We start from the raw sequence: 20,561 nt of genomic DNA on the forward strand, positions 1-20,561 counted from the left end.
TAAATCTAACAGCTCAGGCCAACCTCCATAGTTATAAGTTTTTTCATTTTATTTATGCTTCAGCTGTTCATGTTTATTTTTCATGCTGCATGTTTTTCTAATTACTGTTAAGCTGAACAAGTCAATCCGTCCATTTAAAATGTGCATTAATACACCTCCTCTTTTTGGTCCTAGTGTTAAAATCCCTTCAAAATAAAAGGTTTTAATGATTTTAACTACGTTTTCAGCAAAAATATTGTTTTAGAAATGGGGCCTTTTGAGGAGACAATGCAGGGTTAGGGTTAGGGCTGCCTAACCCTGCTGTTTAAGTTACATAAAACATTTTTATTATTTGCATCTTTCTTTCTAAATTATCCTTGCAGTCATGTCTAAATGGCATTAAATACAAAGAATTCAGGAAGCATGGAAAGCCAAAAGTACAAGAGTTTAATAAATTAAAAAGTGAAAATAGTTTTTTATACATCTGACCATTTTATTAAAACTTAATGTGGATGCTTCAAATTAATTCATTAATCCCAAATAAACATTTTCCAAAAACTGTATAAATGGCGAACATTAAAAACACAGAAAATGTTATTTCTGCCTCCTGCCTAGTGAAAGCATAAAACACGAGGCTTAGAGCCAAGATGCAGTCCCACATTGAGCTCCTGGGTCATTCCTACAGCACACCTCACTGCTGTCTCAGTCTCGTACCTGTCCTGCACCACCATAACAGACTTCTCTGCCACTCCACAGCTCATCTCTGCATCCTGTCTTATTCTTTTTCTACAGACACAGTGCAGCTCTCTCTAAACTTCTCCCTAAGCACAATTTAAAGTATTATACATGTCTTCATTAATCTGAATTAAATATGAAATCATCTGTCCAACAATGTCCCGCTGATTCTAATAGTTACTTTTGGTTTTATTTAGAGAAAGAGAAATTAAAATGTTGCTTAAACACTTTAACAGGCATCTCTATAAGATTTATATAAAACAATTGCGTTGTGGAGTAAAAACTTCTTTATACTATCTTCAACAGCTAATGATGCCAACAATAAAATCTGGTCAGAAAAAGACAAAACAATGGATTTTAGACGTTTTATTTGCGCCGAATTAAACATCGGTTTCATGCCCATAAGACCACCTGAAATGCAGTAGAAGTTTAGCACCTGACGGATTTTTGTGGTCAGTTTTTTTTAAATTGGCAGTTTTTACAAAATGTTAGCAGTTAGCTAAACCAAAAGCTAGCCTAGCTGAGCGCAAAACCGTGAAAAAGAAGCAACTTCCTCACATCTGAGCCACGACTTTCTGTCGGAACTGAGGGCTCCTCCAGTCGCTGTCGGCTCCAGGAACCTCCATGGCAGAATTGATCCAAAACTGACTTAATTTCTCTGTTCCAACTGTTTTCGCCTTCCTTCTTCCGCTGCAGAGATAATGGCGGCGGTTCGGCGGATGTTAGCGCTGACGAACGCTTCCGCCCCCCTCTGGTCAGAATTAGATACTACATGGCACCAAAACAACAACACAACACAACGGCCCAGAGATATTTCTGCCCCCATTTAGAGCCTCACAAAACAAATTAGAATATTTTATACGAATTTTAAATGGACAAATTGTATCTGTTTTTAGGTATTAAAATAAAGAAAAGTCTAAAACCTTTGCGAAGACATTGCAGGATATTGACGTCTGCTCTAGTTGTTTTAATGTCATTTAATTCTGGAAGTTCAGAGCAAATTTAAAAACAACAGAAATTATGCTAAAACCCACATTTCTTATACCAATATAAAAAACATTATTGATTTATTTACATGTTTTTATTAAGAGTCATTGTGGAAGGTCCAGACATGGTGGTGGCAGTATCATGCTGTGGGGTTGCATCTAGCAGAAGACACTGGAAAGCTCAGAGGTAAATGAAAGCAACAGGAGAACAGTGGCTTCAGAGAACATTTATTATCCATTGAGAGGATGACCCGAAGTGTTCTGTGGCTACAGCTACACAGAGATGGTTTGAGGTTCTGGAGTGGCCTAGTTAAAGCCCAGAACTGTTCATAGCTGATCCCCACCAACCTGAGAGGGAAAATGGAGGAAAACTGCAGCGTCCAGATGAGCAGCCCAAGGCACCAATCACCAACTGACTGGATGGGGTCACTTATTTTATGTTTAATATTTTTATCTAATGATTAATATTTTGTACAAATCAGGTTTCACTTTGAAACTAAATCTTTTTTCCACTAATTTTTGTCTAATATGACAGATTGTATTGATCATGATTGATTTGAAACAATGAAAGGGGTTTAATACGGCTCTGTAATATGACAGAAATAAAGTTTCTGTCATATTACAGACTAATTTAGCGTTACTATTCTAGCTACTAACGCTAAATGGGAACAGCAAACTAAAACGATATCAAGCAAAAGGGAAAAATAAATATGATCTGAATCAGTAAAATTATAAAATGTAAAAACAAAAAATGAACAATTCAAAGAACAAATTCTGTTTAATTACAATAAAAATATGTTGTAGCTAAAATCTGAGAAATCCAGGAGGTCCAGTAGAACCAGAACCCGCTGCATTAATAAGAAACGAACTACACTTCCCACAATCCCACTCTGCCTGCCCAGAGGAACAGTCTGCTTCCGCTCCACGTGCAAGGAGGAGGGGCGGGAAAGTGTGTCACTGGGGCACGAGGCGCTCCCTAGTCACGTGGTCCCGTTTTCTGCCGCGTGCGGCAGCAGCGTCCCGGAACATGATGATGATGATGATGATGATGAGTCTGCGCGCAGTTTGAAGCGCGAGCAGCAGCTGCGCCAGAGACAGAACCAGAACAACGGCAGAACCGCACTCTTTCTGCGGGATTCCTGCTCCTTAGCTGCTCCCCCATGTTGACGCGGCGGCAAGTGTGCGAGACTGGACCGCAGCTCGGCTTGACGACCACCGACATGGACTCAAACAACAATAACTCAGGTAAATAACGTCTCTGGGTCCTGGATCCTGGTCTACGGGGGTTAGAGTCGGGCACGGCGCGCGTGCACGGTGTTTAATGGGAATTGTTGAGCTGCCGATGTGTCGGCGCGTGCGTGATGGCTGGTGCGGGGCTCGGATTGGAGCAGAGAACGTCACTGCGGCTGCGCTGCGGGGAGTTCGCGTAAAAACAGCCAGAACTTAACAGGAGTCCGGTCCAGTCATTTTTTAATAGGAGTCCGGTTCTGCTCTAGGGAACATTAGCCACACAGAGGGGCCGTGTCCATCAGCCGGGCCTTGGACCCCTCTTTCGGACCTCTCGCGCACATGTCGGCCAGTCTGTCACGAGGACCGTCACCGTGAATGCGCTCGTGTTTACGGGAAGTGGGTCAGGATGACTGCAGGTCTTTCGGTTTCTGGTGGACGGTGCGGGCGTGTGAGTGTGTGTGTGTTCACATGGAGCGGCGCAGACAGCCATGTGCGCTTTGTTTTCACGGAGCAGCACGGCTTCTGATTGGCTGCTGCGGGGTCTGAGCTCATTGCGCAACCCTCCCCTCCTGCTGTAGCCCCGCCCCCTGGAGCAGCAGGCGTTCAGCTGATCAGTAACCAGGTAGCAAACAGAACAGGTGAGACGTGCTGGTAAGTGCCCGGACGCTGGAGTTTTGTCCTGATCGGGACCGGAAGTTGAATCCTGTCAGACTTGACTGCAGTCAGGAGGATATCCAGTCAGTGACTCACCTGCAGCATTATCTCACACACACACACACACACACACACACACACACACACACACACACTTATTCATCCTGCTTCCCGGATTTCAGAAGCATTGAAGGAATTTTGGGAAGATGTCTCCAGATTATGCTAACGCTAATTCCAGGATAATCTGGGTGAAGATGTGTGAAACATGACTGGAAGCTGGTTCTCTCTCTCTGCTTCCTGATAGCAGATTGATCAGTGATTGATCAGCCCAGCTCGTTGACCTCTGGTGACCCCTGTGTTAGTCTGACTACAAATAAAATCTGAGGATTCATTCCAGAAGTTTGGATCGTTTGCCTCGCTTGGTGTTTTGAGATGATGTGAATCATTTGACTCAGTCCAAACAGAAAAGTCTCGCTCAGGGTGTTCAAGGGGCGGCCCGGGGCCCACTGGGGCCCTTGGGGTGATTGTGTGGCCTCCAGCTGCATTTCCGAAATGATACACAGGTGGAGACGTTTTATTTGTAGTCAGACTAACATTATTTTCACATAATTTTCTTACAGGAAAATGTTAAGGTTAGCAATAAAGAGAGGCATTAGGTGCTGTGGTGGCGCAGGGGCAAAAAGCACAACCCATGTATGGAGGCCTTGGTCCTCATCCCGGTGGTCGCAGGTTTGATTCCCGACCTGGTGACATTTGCTGCATGTCTTCCCCTTCTCTCATAACCCTCTTTCCTGTCAAACTACTTTCAAATAAAGGCCACTAGAGCCAACAAAACCTTTAAACAAAAAAAGCAATAAGCAGAGACTTTGCTAAAAGCACAATCAGCTTTCATTGAATTTTTTAAGTTTGGCTACAAATAGCAGCCAGTTTGAAAGAAACCCAGATCCTGTTGTAGATGCTTTTCTTTTAATACAGAAATCTGCAACATTCCCTTTTAAGTTTTAGATTTACAATTAATAATCATTTTGTTGGATTTAAAAAGAGACTTTTTATGTTTGACTTTGTATTATTTTTTTCCTGTGAATACTTTTGAGTCAACACCCTGGTCTAGCTTCTCAGAAAACTAACATATCACTGACTATGTTACCCATAAGTCTCTGCTGCAGCTGGAGCCATCTCCATGGTTACTGTCTGTATCTTAAACTGATGCAGGTCAAAGGTGCTTCAGGTTTCTGTCCATAAGGATTAAGCCCTGTTTTGCTCTCTGATTGGCTGTTTGGTGGTGAAGCATTCTGGGAGTTGTAGTTCTGTGATGTGTTTGCTCATGGTGCTTTTCTGCAGGTCAGCTGTTGTCAGGTATGTCCACTGTCCAGTCAGATCAGTCACACCTGCAGCCGTTCTGATGTTACACACAGGTGTGTTTGACATTCAATATGCTACATACCTTCAGGGTGAAACACGTCCAGGTCATTTACCCGAGTTTATCAGAGACACACAGCGTGACCTCAGAGAAACGTCCACAGAAGATAGTAACTTTATTACATTTTGTCTTTACTGTAACATATCTTTCTTGGTGCACTGTGAGATTGTCCTTACTGTATAAAGTTTATTCCTAAATAAGGATTAAAATCTTTTATTGGTTTTGGTTAAAGGTGATCTAATGTAAATATATATTCAAACCAGAGAAAGACAGGAATCGTCCCAAATACTAGCAGAGAAACAGGAAAAATCTCCGGCTGGCTACATGCTGAGAGGGGGCGGGACTTCCTGTCAGTGTGACGTCACACTGATGGGTGGTGGAACGTGAGGGCTGGGGGCGGGGCTTCCTCAGTCTCGTTGTAGAGCCGTGTGTGTGGAGGAGGCACGTGGCCTGGAGGCGTGACGCTGCTGGCACAAAGAGGAGGAGGAGGAGGAGGAAGATGCTGCGCCTCCACACCTCCTTTCTTCTTTACGGTCTCATTTCCTGTCTGACGGCTCCCCGATGGCCGGACTGCAGGGATCAAACCTCGCTGTTTTCACGCTTCATAGCTAGTCTTTATTTACATGTAGCCTCTGAAATAAGACGAAGACATTAAATTCCCTCACAGAGACGCAAAAAACACCCAGAAATGCAGGAAACACCCAGAAGGGGGCCAAAATGAAATCCAGAGGCAAAAGATTCAGAGGGATTAAAAACAACAAAAAAGAGAAAATAACCTTCCAAGCAAATGCTAAGCTAACCCAGAAGGATGCAAAATTACCACAGAAGAATTCTAAAGTACCATAGACATGCTAAGCTATCCTGCAGGGATACTGAACTATCATATATGTGAGCGTGGATGCTAAGTTACTCCACAGATATGCTAAACTACAATAGATGCATGCTAGGTTGCTAAATTACCACAGAGCAATGGAAAGCTAACCCAGAGGGATGCTGGGTTACCACAGATGGATGCTCTGATTCCAATTTAACCTACAGAGATGCTAAGCTGCCTCAAAGTAATGCTATATTATGTCACAGGGATGATAAGCTACCCTACAGGGATGCTAAACTATCCCAGAGTAATGCTAAGCTAACCTAAACAGAAGCTAATCTAACCCAGAGTAAAGCTAAGCTAACCCAGAGGGATGCTAAGCTACCCTACAGGAATGCTAAACTATCCCAGAGTAATGGTAATCTAACCCAGAGGGATGCTAAGCTAACCCAATAGGATGCTAAGTGACAGGCTAAGTTGACGGTGTCTCGGTGAAATCTCTGTCAGCCTGGAGCTCGCTCTGCCATCACGCTTCGGCCATCTTTAACACGGATGTGGAGTGAAACCATGAGGACAGCCTCAGGCGGTAAACGATGCTAAGCTGCGTGTGGTGATGATGAAGCAGTCATTGAGACAGCAGAACGGTTCCCATGAGGCTCTGACATGTCAACATGCAGCCGCCTGCAGCATGTCTGCATCACTACTTCCTGTTTCTGCTGCCTGAAGCTCAGGCTGCTAGAAACAACCCATCCTTCCATCTTTCTTCCTTTTTTCTCTCCTCATTTCTTTCCTCACAGGGTAACAGACGGTGGCGCTCTAGATTTTATTTAGCGGCATCAGAATAAAGAGGGCTGGATTCATTCACATGCTGCACTTTTCAGATTTGATTTGTTCAAAAATGTTTCCTGAAAACATTTTGAAGTTTGTGTTTGGTCCAGGGTGTGAATACTTTAGGAAGTTGCCATGGAAACAGGCTCACCTGCAGGCCTCTGTCCTCCAGCAGGGGGCGTCATCTCCTACGTGGGCTCCTGCGGAGGCTCCCCATCCCGGGGCAGCCCGGACTCCATGGACAGCGAGAACTCAGATGCCGGCTTCGCCTCCTCCTCTTCCTCGCTGCCATCCTTCCTCAGCAGCGACGGTTCCTCCTCCTCCTCCTCCTCCTCGGCGGGCGGCTCTCCACAGGGGCGGGACGACGCCGCTGACGCCACCGGCCCTCACAGAGCATCGCCCAGCAAGTCCGTGGCCAGTTTGACCAGTAAGTGGCGAAGATGGATCCGTTTCCTGTTTCCTGTGAGGCAGTTAAACATCAGCAGCAATAATTTGGTTTTTAATCCTGAAAAAAATTTAGGCTTATTTTCATTCATTTATAAATGTCACATTTTCAAACTAAATATATAGTTTACAAACAATTTAGTCATTTCGTTTACAAACTGTTTGGCGCTAAATATCTAGTTTGCTGACTAAATGTTTAGTTTGGAACAAAATATTTATTTTGCAGGTAAATATTTTGCTAACTGAGTAAATATTTAGCTTGTTAATATTTAACAAGCTAAATATTGGAACAGTTAGCTTGCTAGCTAAATGTTTCATTAGAAACAAAACATTTACTCTGAAGCTAAAAACTTAACTTGCTAACTAAATATTTAGTTTGGAACTGTGACATTTAGAAATGAATGAATAACATTTAGAAAAACTAAGTTTGAAAAATCAACCTCTTTTTCTTCCAGGCTATATAACTGGGTTACTACAAATATTTCTTGGAAGCTCTTTATGTTTTTTCCAACTGAATTTGGACTTTGCATCCATGTTTCTCAGTCAGGTTTTTATTCTAATCCGATCTTCTGACTGAATTGATTTTTGTGAATAATTGGTTCCTTAAAAATTTCTCGTCCACAACAGGTTTTAGGAGAAAAAACAGTTTTACAACAATGTTAGAAACTTGGATTAATAAACACTGATAAGGTTAATTACATGTAAACTGACGTCTCTGTTGGTCCTGGTGGAGTCTCTCCTCCTGCTCTTCACTCATTGGTCCTCAGGAAACTGATCCACATGTGAAAATGCTCTTTGATGCTCATGTTGCAGCCATAGCTCAGAAAGTTGACCTGATTGAGTAAAACCAATGTGATTTTTGGATTCAGCTCATCAGAATGACAATAAAACAGCTGAAAAACCCCAGACAATGTTGACCAGTGGAATCAGGCTGCTGATGTTTGGCAGGGTAGCAAACCGTGTGGCGGCTCTCTGGACGAGGCTCACTGCAGAGCGGAGCTGTCTGCGCTTCCTGACGGTCCGGTTTGTTTCAGAGCTGAACGGCATGGTGCTGCTCTGCAAGGTCTGCGGAGACGTGGCGTCCGGCTTCCACTATGGCGTTCACGCCTGCGAGGGATGCAAAGGCTTCTTTCGGCGCAGCATCCAGCAGAACATCCAGTACAAGAAGTGTGTGAAGAGCGAGAGCTGCAGCATCATGAGGACCAACAGGAACCGCTGCCAGCAGTGCCGCTTCAAGAAGTGCCTCTCTGTGGGCATGAGCCGGGACGGTGAGTCCGCCGCCGCGCCGTCACACCGACCCGCCACGGCGTTTCCCTCAAAAACATGACAGTTATTGAGTGAAACATCATTAAATATAGAATCAACTGTGTCGCAATTAAATGATCTGATTCCCTTTTAAAAACTCCATATAATTATTTCATGAATGAATAATTTCATGTTTCTTTTCTGAATCGTGAATTAATTTAAACTGTTAACTTCAACCATTAGACTCAGTGGGCGGGACTAGGGGAAACCCTGACGTCTGATTGGCTGCTTCAACAAGTCAAGACAAATTATTCCTTCTTTGCTTCTCTGAAATAATTTATTAAACCATGAAATATATAATTCATTCTATATTTAATAAATTATTTCTCTATTCATTTCCAGTTTTTAAAATTGATGACATGTTTAAATTTTTATAAATTATTGTAATTTGTCATAGATACTTGGTAGATTATGACACCTCACCTGTCCACCGGGGGAGCTGTCCAGGGTGTCTCCAGGCTCCGCCCCTTCCTGCTCTCACCTTCCTCCTCCTCTTCTGTCTGCAGCCGTGCGTTTTGGCCGCATCCCGAAGCGCGAGAAGCAGCGGATGCTGGCGGAGATGCAGAGCGCCATGAACAACATGGTGAACGACCAGCTGCAGAGCGACTTCCAGCTCGCCAGCCTGTCCTCTTCCTCCTCCTCTTCCTCACCAGAGGGTGCCATCGATCCCCAGCCGTCTCCTCCTCTTCCTCCCCCTTCCTCGCCTCCCCCCAGCCCTGGGATCAACTCCACCATCAGCGCCATCGCCTGCGCGCACCGTGAAACCTTCCTGTATGCGCATGACAAGCTGAGCGATCCGCAGCTTAGCCCCGCCCATCGCCACCCTGGGGAGGCGGAGCTTTGTCCCAACCGTAACGGCTTCAGCAAAAACAATAATCACAAAAACACCATGGACTGCTTCCTGCAGCAGGGTCACAACAACACAAGCAATTACCATGGCAACAAGGGGTGGAGTCAGCATTCCAGCACCGTGATTGGAGGACAGAGTCATGTGACCCAGCACCAGAGCTGTCCGCCGAAGAGTCGCTCTGGGATTGTTCTGGTAAGACCTGGGATGCTAACACCCATCGATAAGTGCTGCTGCTAGCTTAACCACTGCTAACTGCTGCTAGCTTAAACTCTGCTAACTGCTGCTAGCTTAATGGGCTCTTATCGTTCCCAGGCTTGTCCAATGAACTTGCAGCCCCATGCAGACCCTTTAAAGACGCCCCAGGAGATCTGGGAGGACTTCTCGCTGTCGTTCACGCCCGCCGTCAGGGAAGTGGTGGAGTTTGCCAAGCATATCCCAGGATTCAACGGTCTGACCCAGAACGACCAGGTCACCCTGCTGAAAGCAGGCACCTTCGAGGTAAACCGTGATGTCATTACAGACATCAGGGTCATGATTTAAGAATTTATACGTTTATACTTCTATCTTCTGATTGTTAGGCTATGTTAGCCTAACAAAAACGACGTTTGTTAGCTAAGGTGTTAGCCTGACCTGTTTGTGCTCTAAAGAGATCCTGTTCATCAATACGTTATTACACAACAAAAATCATATTTTTAAATGTAACATAAATTAACTGCTAGCTAATGTTAAATGCTAGTTACTACATTAGTACAGCAAAAACTGATTAGATGAAAAATTATGTTAGCTAACCTGTTAGCCTACATAGACGTCACATCAATCTTAACATAATATTATCTGATTTCCATTAGCTGTCAAATTTTCTTTAAAAAAAGTTAGCTGCTGTTGACCAAACCCATATTTGACTTATTAACCAAGAGAGTTTAGCTTCTGTCATTTAGTAGATAGATTCCTAATAATTATTTAACATTGAGAGAACATTTATATATATACTTTATGTTCTTGTTTTTCTAGATAAAATATAGAAGCGTTTGTTTCTTCTCGCTCCAGGTGCTGATGGTGCGCTTCTCGTCACTGTTCAACATGAAGGAACAGACGGTGACGTTTGTCTCTGGCGCCACCTACTCTTTGGAGGAGCTCCATGCAATGGGGATGAATGAGCTGCTGGCAGCCATGTTTGACTTCAGCCAGAAGCTAGCTTCGCTGGCGCTGAGCGCCGAAGAGCTGGGACTGTTCACCGCCGTGGTGCTGGTGTCCGCAGGTAAGCGTCAACATGCCGGGTCGCCTCCTGGACCGCCAGGTATCTCCCAATGAGCTAATAGCCGTCCTCCTTCTGCACTACTTTGATTTGCAATGAAAAAGCCCACAGTATGGTGCTGCCATTGCATACAGTTGGTAAAGCATCCTTAGGTTTGAAAGTCTCACATTCAGTGACCATAACCCTAAACAAACTAGACAAAGATTGCTGCGCATCCAGCAGTGGCTACTTCCTTTGGCTCCATTTTTCATCCTGGCCGGTAAGTGGAGCTGCCAGCACTGGCTAATGACAAAGAGGCTACAAGCTATGAGCTAGCGTTAGCTTTGGAGACTAGCATGCCGAAGCTGATGGCCAACTACTGGATAGCCTTTTTCCTCTGCTGAATGTTAGCACATATAAGCTAGGTTAAGAATAACATTGGTTAGGTTAGCTTTAGCAATGGATATGCCATCATTAGCCTTGAATGGGCTAGCGGTAACATTGGATAGACTAGGATTAGCAATAGATTGGTTAGCTTTATCATGGAATAGGTTAACTTTAGCATTTGGTAGTTTAACATAGGCCTTGGATATGCTAGCATTAGCTTTGGATATGCTAGCATTAACCCTGGATAAGCCAGCGTTATCATTGGATAAATCAGGCTTAGTAGTCTCTAGGATGTTAGCTTGTCTAAAGCTAACAAGTAGCCTTCTCCTCTTTTGCTGGTTGCTAAATTATGGGCTCTGGTTGCTAGGTAACTGATATCAGTGACCTCACTGTCATCATTCCTTCACAGATCGGTCTGGCATCGAGAACCTGCCGTCCGTGGAGCATCTGCAGGAGAACCTGATCCGGGCGCTTCGCCGTCTGGTCAACAACACGGCCGGCGCCGGCGAGCCGCCCGTCATGGATTCTCCACGCTTCACCAAGCTGCTGCTGCGGCTGCCCGACTTGCGGACGCTCAACAACATGCACTCAGAGAAGCTGCTGTCCTTCCGCATCGACCCCTGATGACCCCGCAGCGCAACGCTGGAACAGACGCATGCACCCTCCACAATAAGAGTCTGCTCGCCTGATCCGAACTATCATACATTCCCACTTCCTGTTGAGACCATCATCATCATCACCATTATCATCATCATCCCTGATGTTCTCCAGAGCAGCTGGATGGAAACAAAGATCCTCTTCCAAAAGTCTCCTGCTTTTTGGCAGGACCCTCGCTCGCCCCTCGCTCGCCAAACATCTGCATCTGTCAGCAGATTGGAGCTCCATGTTTAGGAGCTCTGCAGATCCAGGATCGGTCCATCCAGATGTTTAGGAGCTCTGCAGATCCAGGATCGGTCCATCCAGATGTTTAGGAGCTCTGCAGATCCAGACTTCCAGCACTAGGTGCTTCAGGTTCAGCTCTTCCATTCACTCTGAGGGATTAGCTCCGCTCCATCGGCACCAGCAGCCAATGAGAAGAGGAGGCAGCTCCGTGGACCAATGAGACGGCGGGATGCTGAGCGGCGCCTCAGCTGAACATTAGACCTGTAAAACCTGTAAATGCTGAAACATCCAGATATACTTGAACTGTTGCCGTTTGTTAATCGTCTGTGTGAAACACTGAAGCCTCTGGATGAGCAGCAGAGGCACAAAGTGTTCAGGCAGGAAATCTTCTCATGTCTGTATTTTAATGTTTGGAAATCCATTTAAGTAATTCTATAAATTCTCACTGAAGATGCTGATCTGTGCCTCATTTCCTGCTTTCACCACTTCGCCTGCCTAAAACCAGTAAAAAGCCAAACAGCTTTTGATAATTAAAATCATTACGATGGAAGGAGTTTAATTCATGATTTTTATAATAAAATATTAAATAAAAAATTCTGCTAAATTACCGTATTTTCCGCACTATAAGGTGCACCTAAAAACCTTCAATTTCCTCAAAAGCCGACAGTGTGCCTTATATATGGACCAATATTGAGCCACAACAGGTCTAGCAACTACGGTAAGCATAGACATAATATAAGGATAGACCCTCATGGACCGCTCTCGCCTATTGTCGCTGACGAGATTTAGGGCGGCCATCTTGGAGCGGTCCACCACTCCACTCAGCGTTATGTGTTTAGCAGCACAATGACGTATCAGCGGATTTAATCGATCATAACACACTTTGTTACTGTAAACCAATTCAAACTTCTATCAAAGCTACATTTATAAACAATTGTATTTTAAGTATGTTTTTAATACATAGTTCATCATATTTAAATATGCTTAGTGGCTACAACAATAGAATAGGAATGGAATATTCTGATATCGATGTATGAAGAGCATATTACAAAGCACACACCCGTTCATAATTTATTTAATAAATTATTTAGTAATATCAATATATATTTATATAACTATACAAACACTAATAAATAAAGATTAATAATGGCACAAATAAATAATGATTAATAGTGAATAATATACATATATATATATATATATATGCCACATACCTGGATCATTGAATGCTTAGAGATGTACAACATCAATAGGACTCTAAGAGCCTTCATTGCAAACTCGATGGGGCTGTGGAAAACCACCCTTGAAGCCAACTGCAAACCGCTTGCACAAGTGTCCATCAAATGTGGCATATACCAAGGAGATGCTCTGTCCCCACTGCTGTTCTGCATAGGCCTGAACCCCCTCAGCCAAATCATCAACAAGACCTGGCAACGGATACCGACTCAAGAATGGGGCCACAATCAGTCACCTCCTCTACATGGATGACATCAAGCTGTACGCCAAGAGCGAGCGAGACATCGACTCACTGATCCACACCACCAGGATCTACAGCACGGACATTGGGATGTCATTCGGACTAGAGAAGTGTGGCCGGATGGTTACAAAGAGAGGGAAGGTCGTCCGCACAGAAGGGGTCTCACTCCCAGAGGGAACAATAGCAGACATAGAGCACAGCTACAAGTACCTGGGAATACCACAAGCAAATGGCAACCTCGATGAGGTCACAAGGAAAGGAGCCACAGCCAAATACCTCCAACGAATAAGGCAAGTCCTGAGAAGCCAGCTCAATGGCAAGAACAAGATCCGTGCAATAAACAGCTATGCCTTACCAGTAATCAGATACCCTGCCGGAATAATTAGCTGGCCAATGGAAGAGATGAAGGCCACGGATGTTAAGACTCGGAAGCTACTAACCATGCATGGAGGGTTCCACCCCAAATCCAGCATCCTGAGACTGTACACGAGCCGTAAGGAAGGAGGCAGAGGACTAGCAAGTGTGAGAGCCACTGTCCAGGATGAAACATCCAAGATCCATAAATACATCAAGGACAAAGCCTCAACGGACGATGTGCTCAGCGAATGTCTCAGGCAATGGGGAACAGAGGACGAGGTGCTGGAGGAACCATCATGGGAGGACAAGCCCCTACATGGGATGTACCACCGACAAATAACTGAAGTGGCTGATATCAGGAAATCCTACCAATGGCTGGAGAAAACTGGACTCAAGGACAGCACAGAGGCCCTCATCCTGGCCGCCCAGGAACAGGCCCTAAACACCAGAGCAATAAAGGCTCAGATCTACCACACCAGACAAGACCCAAGGTGTAGGTTGTGCAAGGAGGCCTCTGAGACAGTCCAGCACATAACAGCAGGGTGCACCAAACCCTTCTTATTCCTTCCTTTCCCCCACCCCCTCCGCCGACACACAAAATACTTTGCGGTATTCTGATTTAGTAATGTAATTATATTAACTGCGTTACCACCCCCACGCCACTAGAGGCAGTACCAACCCCGAAAAGTTGCGACTAAGTAGCAGATTTAGAAGTACACCGAAAGCTACAGAATTTGGTAAAAACGGTGAGCTTTGCTGAAGTAATTAAAGACACAAGTTCAAATCCATGCTGAGAGTGGAGCTCCTCCAATCAGGGCTCCTCCGCAGCTCTGATTGGCTCAGCAATGTAACGTGATCCTCTGCAGCAAGTGATGGCAAAGCAGGGCGTCATCACGACTTTACACAGTGTCTTTACCTCCGCGCCAGAGGCTCCGCCGAACCCCTGAGACCGACTCATCGAACCCCTGGGGTTCATCGAACCCAGGTTAAGAACCACTGATCTAGTGGATGCATAACGTAACTCCAGCCTCTACTGTAGCCTATGCGCCTAATAATGCGATGCGACTTCATTGAAGGTGCGCCTTATAATCTGGTGCACCTTGTAGCACCAAAACGGATCCCCTCAACACCTCGGCTGGTCTAGAGATTCTGTCCATGAAAGTAAAGAACAGGACCGGTGACCAGACTCTGACACCAGTCATACAGGGACCTGACAGCCCGTATCAAAGGGCCCGGTACCCCATACTCCCAGAGAACCCCCCACAGGGCCCCATAGGGCCCCCCGAGGGACACGGTCCAATGCCTTCTCCAAGTCCACAAAACACATGTAGACTGGTTGGGCGAACCAACAAAAACAAAAAAAAGAAAGAAAGAAACAAGCCACTAGACCAGTGGTTCTTAACCTTTTTTGAGGTACCGAACCCACCAGTTTCATATGCGCATTCACTGAACCCTTCTGTAGTGATAAATAAAATATGATTTCCCCCCCCCAAATTCAAGACAGGGGTGACCCAACTAGAGTCTAGAGAACAGTTCTCTGAGAACAGTTCTTCAAAATATAGTCAGTGTTTTCAGCAAAGTTGAGCTGAGTGTCCAGGAACGAGCCAAGGTATTAAAATCTGCCACAGTTTCAACAGGTTGGCCATCGAGAGAAACTGGAACCACTTTAAGGTCTTGTTTAGATCATTTAATTAGCTCTACAATCTTATGAGAAAGAAAAATTAATAATAAATAATAAAGACTTTGCGGTATTCTGATTTAGTAATGTAATTATATTAGTTGTGTTACCACCCCCACGCCACTAGAGGCAGTACAAACCCCGAAAAGATGCGACTAAGGAGCAGATTTAGAAGTACACCGAAAGTTGCAGTTTTTTTTCACAAAAATTGTGAGCTTTGCTGAAGACACAAGTTCAAATCCCTGCTGAGAGTGTATGGAGAGCCATTTCAGCCAAAATTAAATAAATAAATAAATGGGTGAAATAAATAAAAATGAGTAAAATAAATCAAAAAATGAAGAAAATTAGTGAAATAAATAAAAAAATTGTTAAATAAATAATTTAGCTTTTTCATGAAACCAATTTTTAATTTATTTTTCATATTATCAATTTCCCAATTTCTCTTTTTCATTTATCTATTTGTCATTTATCCCTTTATCCATTTACCCATTTTTCATTAATCTATTTTTCATTTAACCACTTTTCAATTTCCCTTTTTCATTAAGCCATTTTTTTTATTTTTTTTTATTTTTCAGATTATCTATTTCTCAATTTCTATTTTATCTATTTTTCATTTGTCCATTTTTCATTTATCCCTTTATCTATTTACCCATTTTTTATTAATCTATTTTTTATTAATCTATTTTTTAATTTAACCATTTTTCAATTTCCTTTTTCCATTAACCCGATTTGCTATTTCCCACTTTCATTAATCAATTTCTCATATATCCCTTTTTTTATTTACCCATTTTCTTTTATCTATTTTTCATTTAACATTTGTTTGAAAAAAATTTTATTTTCCCATTTTCCAATTCCCCTTATTCATTTAGTATTTCCTTATTTTCTTATTTATCACATTCTATTTCCCCGCAAAACTTAGGAAAAAATAAATGCAAATGAGGAGAGGTACGTCATCAGGCTACACCTTCCCCAATTGGTTGGTTAGCGTCACCTGTACTTTGCTTCAAGAAAGATGGCGACCTACTACCGGGTTATCAATAAGCTGAAGCTCATTAACTTCATTAGGAAATAGTGTTATTACTCCTGACTTTATTTTTGGTATGGCCGCTCAGACAGAACGTGTTTCAGCTGGCGGCTCTCGTGGACTCAGAGCTTCACCGTCGGAGAATTTTATAGTTTGGACGAAGCGGCCGCTGAAGTTGGCTTATGATTGAAGGTTGGGGACGCCTTCGTAGCTACCAGCTGTGGTCCAGCTATAAGGAGCAGATTTTACTGTACATCGTAAGTGAAGTACAATATCCAGAGGCAGCTCTATGGAGCATCGAGCTGAGAGAGTGAGAGTGCCAAGCCTAGATCTGCTTCGGAGGCCATCTTTCAGACATGCACCGCTGCTGTCCCGTCCAGGATCCTCCGGTTGCCCAGACGTTGCACGGTAAGCTAATGCTGATGTTTGTTTGCCAACTACAGTCATATTTAATCAATAGGTGCTCAATTACGATCGCGGAAGGTTTTGAGTTGATCTCGGCACTAGGTGACAAACTGAACGCCGCCAGGATGTTGAGACCAGCGCGTCCAATACATCTTATTAAGGATAAAATCAACAAAACGTGTTCAAATTAATGGCCCAACAAAATTAATAATCTCAGTAATTATTGTTTAAACAAGGTGTTGCGCCTTTCTGTGCATTTCGGTACCATTACAAAAGGAAAAAGGGACTCAAAGACCCTGATGAGCAGAGCATAAGTTTAAATGGGCTAATCAGCCACAGCTGTGTTCATGAGAGGAGAGGCTTTTTCAGGAGAAATAAATATGAAGCCTGAAAACCTAAAATCTTAACGGACTGAATCCGTTGTGTTTTTAGCTCATCTCTGCTGGGTTTGTGGGGCGCAGGCGGTTGCCACGGCAACAGGTTGATTATACAGTAAAAAGGCAGGAGAGGTTTAGAGTCATTGCTGTTATTTTACTTTTGTTTACCTTTGCTGGGCTGCATCACAGCCGCTGTAGTTTATGAACGTTCATTAAACGACAAACTTGGACTAACTACCTCGTTCATTTGTGACTGTTTCATTAAGTAACAAACACATGGCTTATACCACAATAATTATGTGAAATTAATTTTTTTTTTAAGTTTTGTGCGCTCTGGCATCTTGCTTTGAGTCTAAGAGGCTTTTCGATCCGTTAAAACTCTCCAAAATAACCTTTTTCAACTTTTAAAGCTCCACTGTTGAAAATGAGAAGCTGACATTCACAAATGACATTGAAATAAATTCTAGTCCCACTTCTGGTTTGTTGCGATTTCTCTGTATCCTGTTGGAGGAAAAATATACCAACTTCACAAGATTATGATAAGATCATAAGATTAGACCATTCCGGATATCGCAAGCCGTTTTAACATAAATTCGGTTTCCTCTGACTATCCGTAATTACATTCCAGATATCTAAAAATGCATTTTGACTATCCGGAATGGTAATTTAAGATATCTGTATTTACATTTTGACTAGTAAGAATAATAATTCAAGATATCTTAAATTATATTTTGACTAGTCAAAATTCCTTTCAAGATATCTCAAATGACGTCACATGATCTGTCATTTGACGGGACACATAACCGTAATTACGATTTAAGATATCTTCAACACAATTATGACTAGTCAAAATTACAATTTTAGATATCTGAATTAAGAATGAAGTGGAAGCACCTTTGAGGTGTCCAAACAGTTGCCTGCAGAATTTTATATTTCCTGCACAAAATTGTCAGTAAATGCCAAATGCACTTACAAACGGCTGGAAAAGCTAAACTTGCTATTGTCAAACCATTTTCAACATGAAAGTGGCGCATTTTCAAACATCTTTTTTTTTTGTTTTCTCTATTTTTCATTGTTTTATTAAACTTTCAAATTGCTACATAAGTCAGGGACGTTTTGACTAGATAGAATACTAATTCAAGATATCAATAATGTCATTCTGACTAGTTGGAATCTCAATTTAAGATATCTTAAATAGAAAAGCTGTGTAATTCAAGATATCTATATTCAATTAGAGATATCTTAAAAGGAATTTTGACTAGTCATTATTTGAATTTAAGATATCTATAATTCAGTTTTCACTAGTCAAAATTACATTTCTCCTATCCAAAAATACATTTAAGATATCTTGAATTATGGAGTAATTCGAGATATCTTTAATTAGAATTATGACTAGTCATAATTTAATTGTAGATATCTTAAATGTGTATTTCAGATAGTCAGTAATTCATTTGAGATATCTTGAATTGAAGTCTCCATACAAGTCAATGGTAAATCTGACGTCATTTCGACTAGTCAGAATATAATTAGAGATATCTCAAATAGTTATTTTGTCTAGTCAAAATATAATTGGAGATATCTTAAATCCTTAAAACGTCTAGTCATAAAACAATGAGATATCTGGAATGTAAGGGCGGTAAAACCGAATTTATGTTAAAATGGCTTGCCATATTCCGGATAGTCAAAATGTAGTTTTGTATAGTCAAAATGAATCTTTAGATATCTGGAATGTAATTACGGATAGTCAGACGAAACCGAATTTATGTTAAAACGGCTTGCCATAGGGCTCCCCCGCAGCTCTGATTGGCTCAGCAATGTAACGTGATCCTCTGCAGCAAGTGAAGGCAAAGCGGGGCGTCATCACGACTTTACACAGTGTCTTTAACTCCGCGGCAGAGGCTCCGCCGAACCCCTGAGACCGACTCACCGAACCCAGGTTAAGAACCACTGATCTAGGGGTTTCCCAGCAGTTTCAAATTGTTTAGTTCGGGTTTAAACTGGACTGAAAGGTTCTGGTTCCGGTTCTGGTGTTTAACCGAGATCAGCAGGAAGGGGAAAGTTTCAAACCTTCCGTCAGCAGAGAGGCAGACCGCCATATTGTATTTACCTGCAGTGTTAATTTATTTTTTCTGGTCACCTGACTCCGTGGCTGCACGTGCTCACCTGATCTGCATCATCATCATCATCATCAGTTCACGTGTGATTCATGAACATCATGACAAGCCGTTTTAACATAAATTCGGTTTTACCGCCGTTACATTCCAGATATCTCAAATTGTTTAATGACTAGACATTTTAGCGATTTAAGATATCTCTAATTTCATTCCGACTAGTCGAAATGACGTCAGATTTACCATTGACTTGTATGGAGACTTCAATTCAAGATATCTACAATGAATTACTGAGTATCTGAAATACACATTTCAGATATCTACAATTAAATTATGACGAGTCAAAGTAAATTCAAGATATCTCGATTTTAGTTTTGACTAGTCATAATTCTAATTAAAGATATCTCTGACTCCATGATTCAACATATCTTAAATGTATTTTTGGATAAGAGAAATGTAGTTTTGACTAGTGAAAACTAAATTATAGATATCTTAAAAGCAAATAATGACTAGACAAAATTAAAGATATCTTGAATTGTAATTTAGACTAGTTAAAATTCCTTTCAAGATATCTCTAAATGAATTGGAGGTATCTTGAATTACTCAGCTTTTCTATTTAAGAAATCTTAAATTGACATTCCGACTAGTCAGAATGACATTACTATCTTGAATTAATATTCTGTCCAGTCAAAACGTCCCTGACTTACGTAGCAATTTGAAAGTTTAATAAAACAATGAAAAATAGAGAAAACGAAAAAGATGTTTGAAAATGCATCACTTTCATGTTGAAAATGGTTTGACAAAAGCAGTTTTAGCTTTTCAAAGCTGTTTTAAGTGCATTCGGTTAGTCGGAAATGAATAAACAGGACATTCTTTGCAGATTGTAGCAGATCCCCAGCACTTGAATTAATTTGCTCGGTCTCGACGGTGATGTTCAAGGTTTGTTTTCTTTGATGCGGACCATCAGTCACCACATCCACCTCAGTCACCTTGATCACCATAGTCACCGTGAAAACTAAACAGATATACAAATATTAGAATATGTACATAAACTTACAACACAAACAACAAAATAAAACGTAGCTCGCTGCTTTCAGCGGGGAACGCCAAGTGTTGATAGTACTAAGCACATCTTTGACAGTTTGTTCAAGTCATTCGGTGGTGCAATGATTTCTACCTTCCCTCATTAGCTACGGCAGCCCATGAGGTACATAACAAAAAACTCAAAACTTTACAAAGTGCAAACAAAACAAAATAAAAACCACCAACAGCGGTAATCAGAACAGACAAATATCATTGAACAATCTGAAACATCCTTAATTTAGAAAATTCACTTTAAATAATGTACAATAAATAGTCTACAAATCTGAATAACTTAGGCAGT

The 20,561-nt window shown here is 42.3% G+C and overlaps 2 protein-coding genes and 2 long non-coding RNA genes across 9 annotated transcripts in view; 1 reads left to right on the forward strand and 3 right to left on the reverse strand.

The window, feature by feature from the left end:
- med15 (mediator complex subunit 15) overlaps positions 1 to 1,452 on the reverse strand; it is a 14,770-nt gene extending 13,318 nt beyond the window's left edge. For all 5 annotated transcript variants that reach the window (XM_088007823.1, XM_014996871.2, XM_088007821.1 and 2 more), the window contains exon 1: positions 1,273 to 1,452. In XM_088007823.1, the coding sequence (XP_087863949.1) occupies positions 1,273 to 1,340 (68 nt within the window). In that variant the 5' untranslated portion in view covers positions 1,341 to 1,452. The remainder of the gene's footprint in view (positions 1 to 1,272) is intronic.
- Positions 1,453 to 2,673: 1,221 nt separating this feature from the next.
- nr1d1 (nuclear receptor subfamily 1, group d, member 1) lies at positions 2,674 to 12,206 on the forward strand. Of its 2 annotated transcripts, none has more exons than XM_014996867.2 (7): positions 2,674 to 2,945; positions 6,822 to 7,073; positions 8,125 to 8,358; positions 8,902 to 9,437; positions 9,558 to 9,743; positions 10,293 to 10,503; positions 11,276 to 12,206. In XM_014996867.2, the coding sequence occupies exons 1-7, from the start codon at positions 2,861 to 2,863 to the stop codon at positions 11,488 to 11,490; spliced, it is 1,719 nt and encodes a 572-aa protein (XP_014852353.2). In that variant the 5' UTR covers positions 2,674 to 2,860; the 3' UTR covers positions 11,491 to 12,206. The 2 variants fall into 2 exon arrangements, with proteins under 2 accessions (XP_014852353.2, XP_014852352.2); XM_014996866.2 differs by having other exon boundaries at positions 2,675 to 2,945; positions 6,819 to 7,073.
- LOC106923654 (uncharacterized) lies at positions 5,101 to 6,929 on the reverse strand. Its single transcript, XR_001419460.2, has 2 exons — positions 6,798 to 6,929; positions 5,101 to 5,636 (listed from the first exon to the last, which is right to left on the reverse strand). It is a non-coding gene; the product is annotated as an uncharacterized LOC106923654 (long non-coding RNA).
- Positions 6,972 to 8,176, reverse strand: LOC148158176 (uncharacterized). The gene is made up of 3 exons (XR_015763968.1): positions 8,049 to 8,176; positions 7,790 to 7,923; positions 6,972 to 7,106 (listed from the first exon to the last, which is right to left on the reverse strand). It is a non-coding gene; the product is annotated as an uncharacterized LOC148158176 (long non-coding RNA).
- Positions 12,207 to 20,561: the final 8,355 nt, after the last annotated feature.

This window comes from Poecilia mexicana, unplaced genomic scaffold, assembly GCF_051168715.1.
Source record: "Poecilia mexicana isolate PSO_F unplaced genomic scaffold, ASM5116871v1 scaffold_8, whole genome shotgun sequence".
NCBI lineage: Eukaryota > Metazoa > Chordata > Actinopteri > Cyprinodontiformes > Poeciliidae > Poecilia > Poecilia mexicana.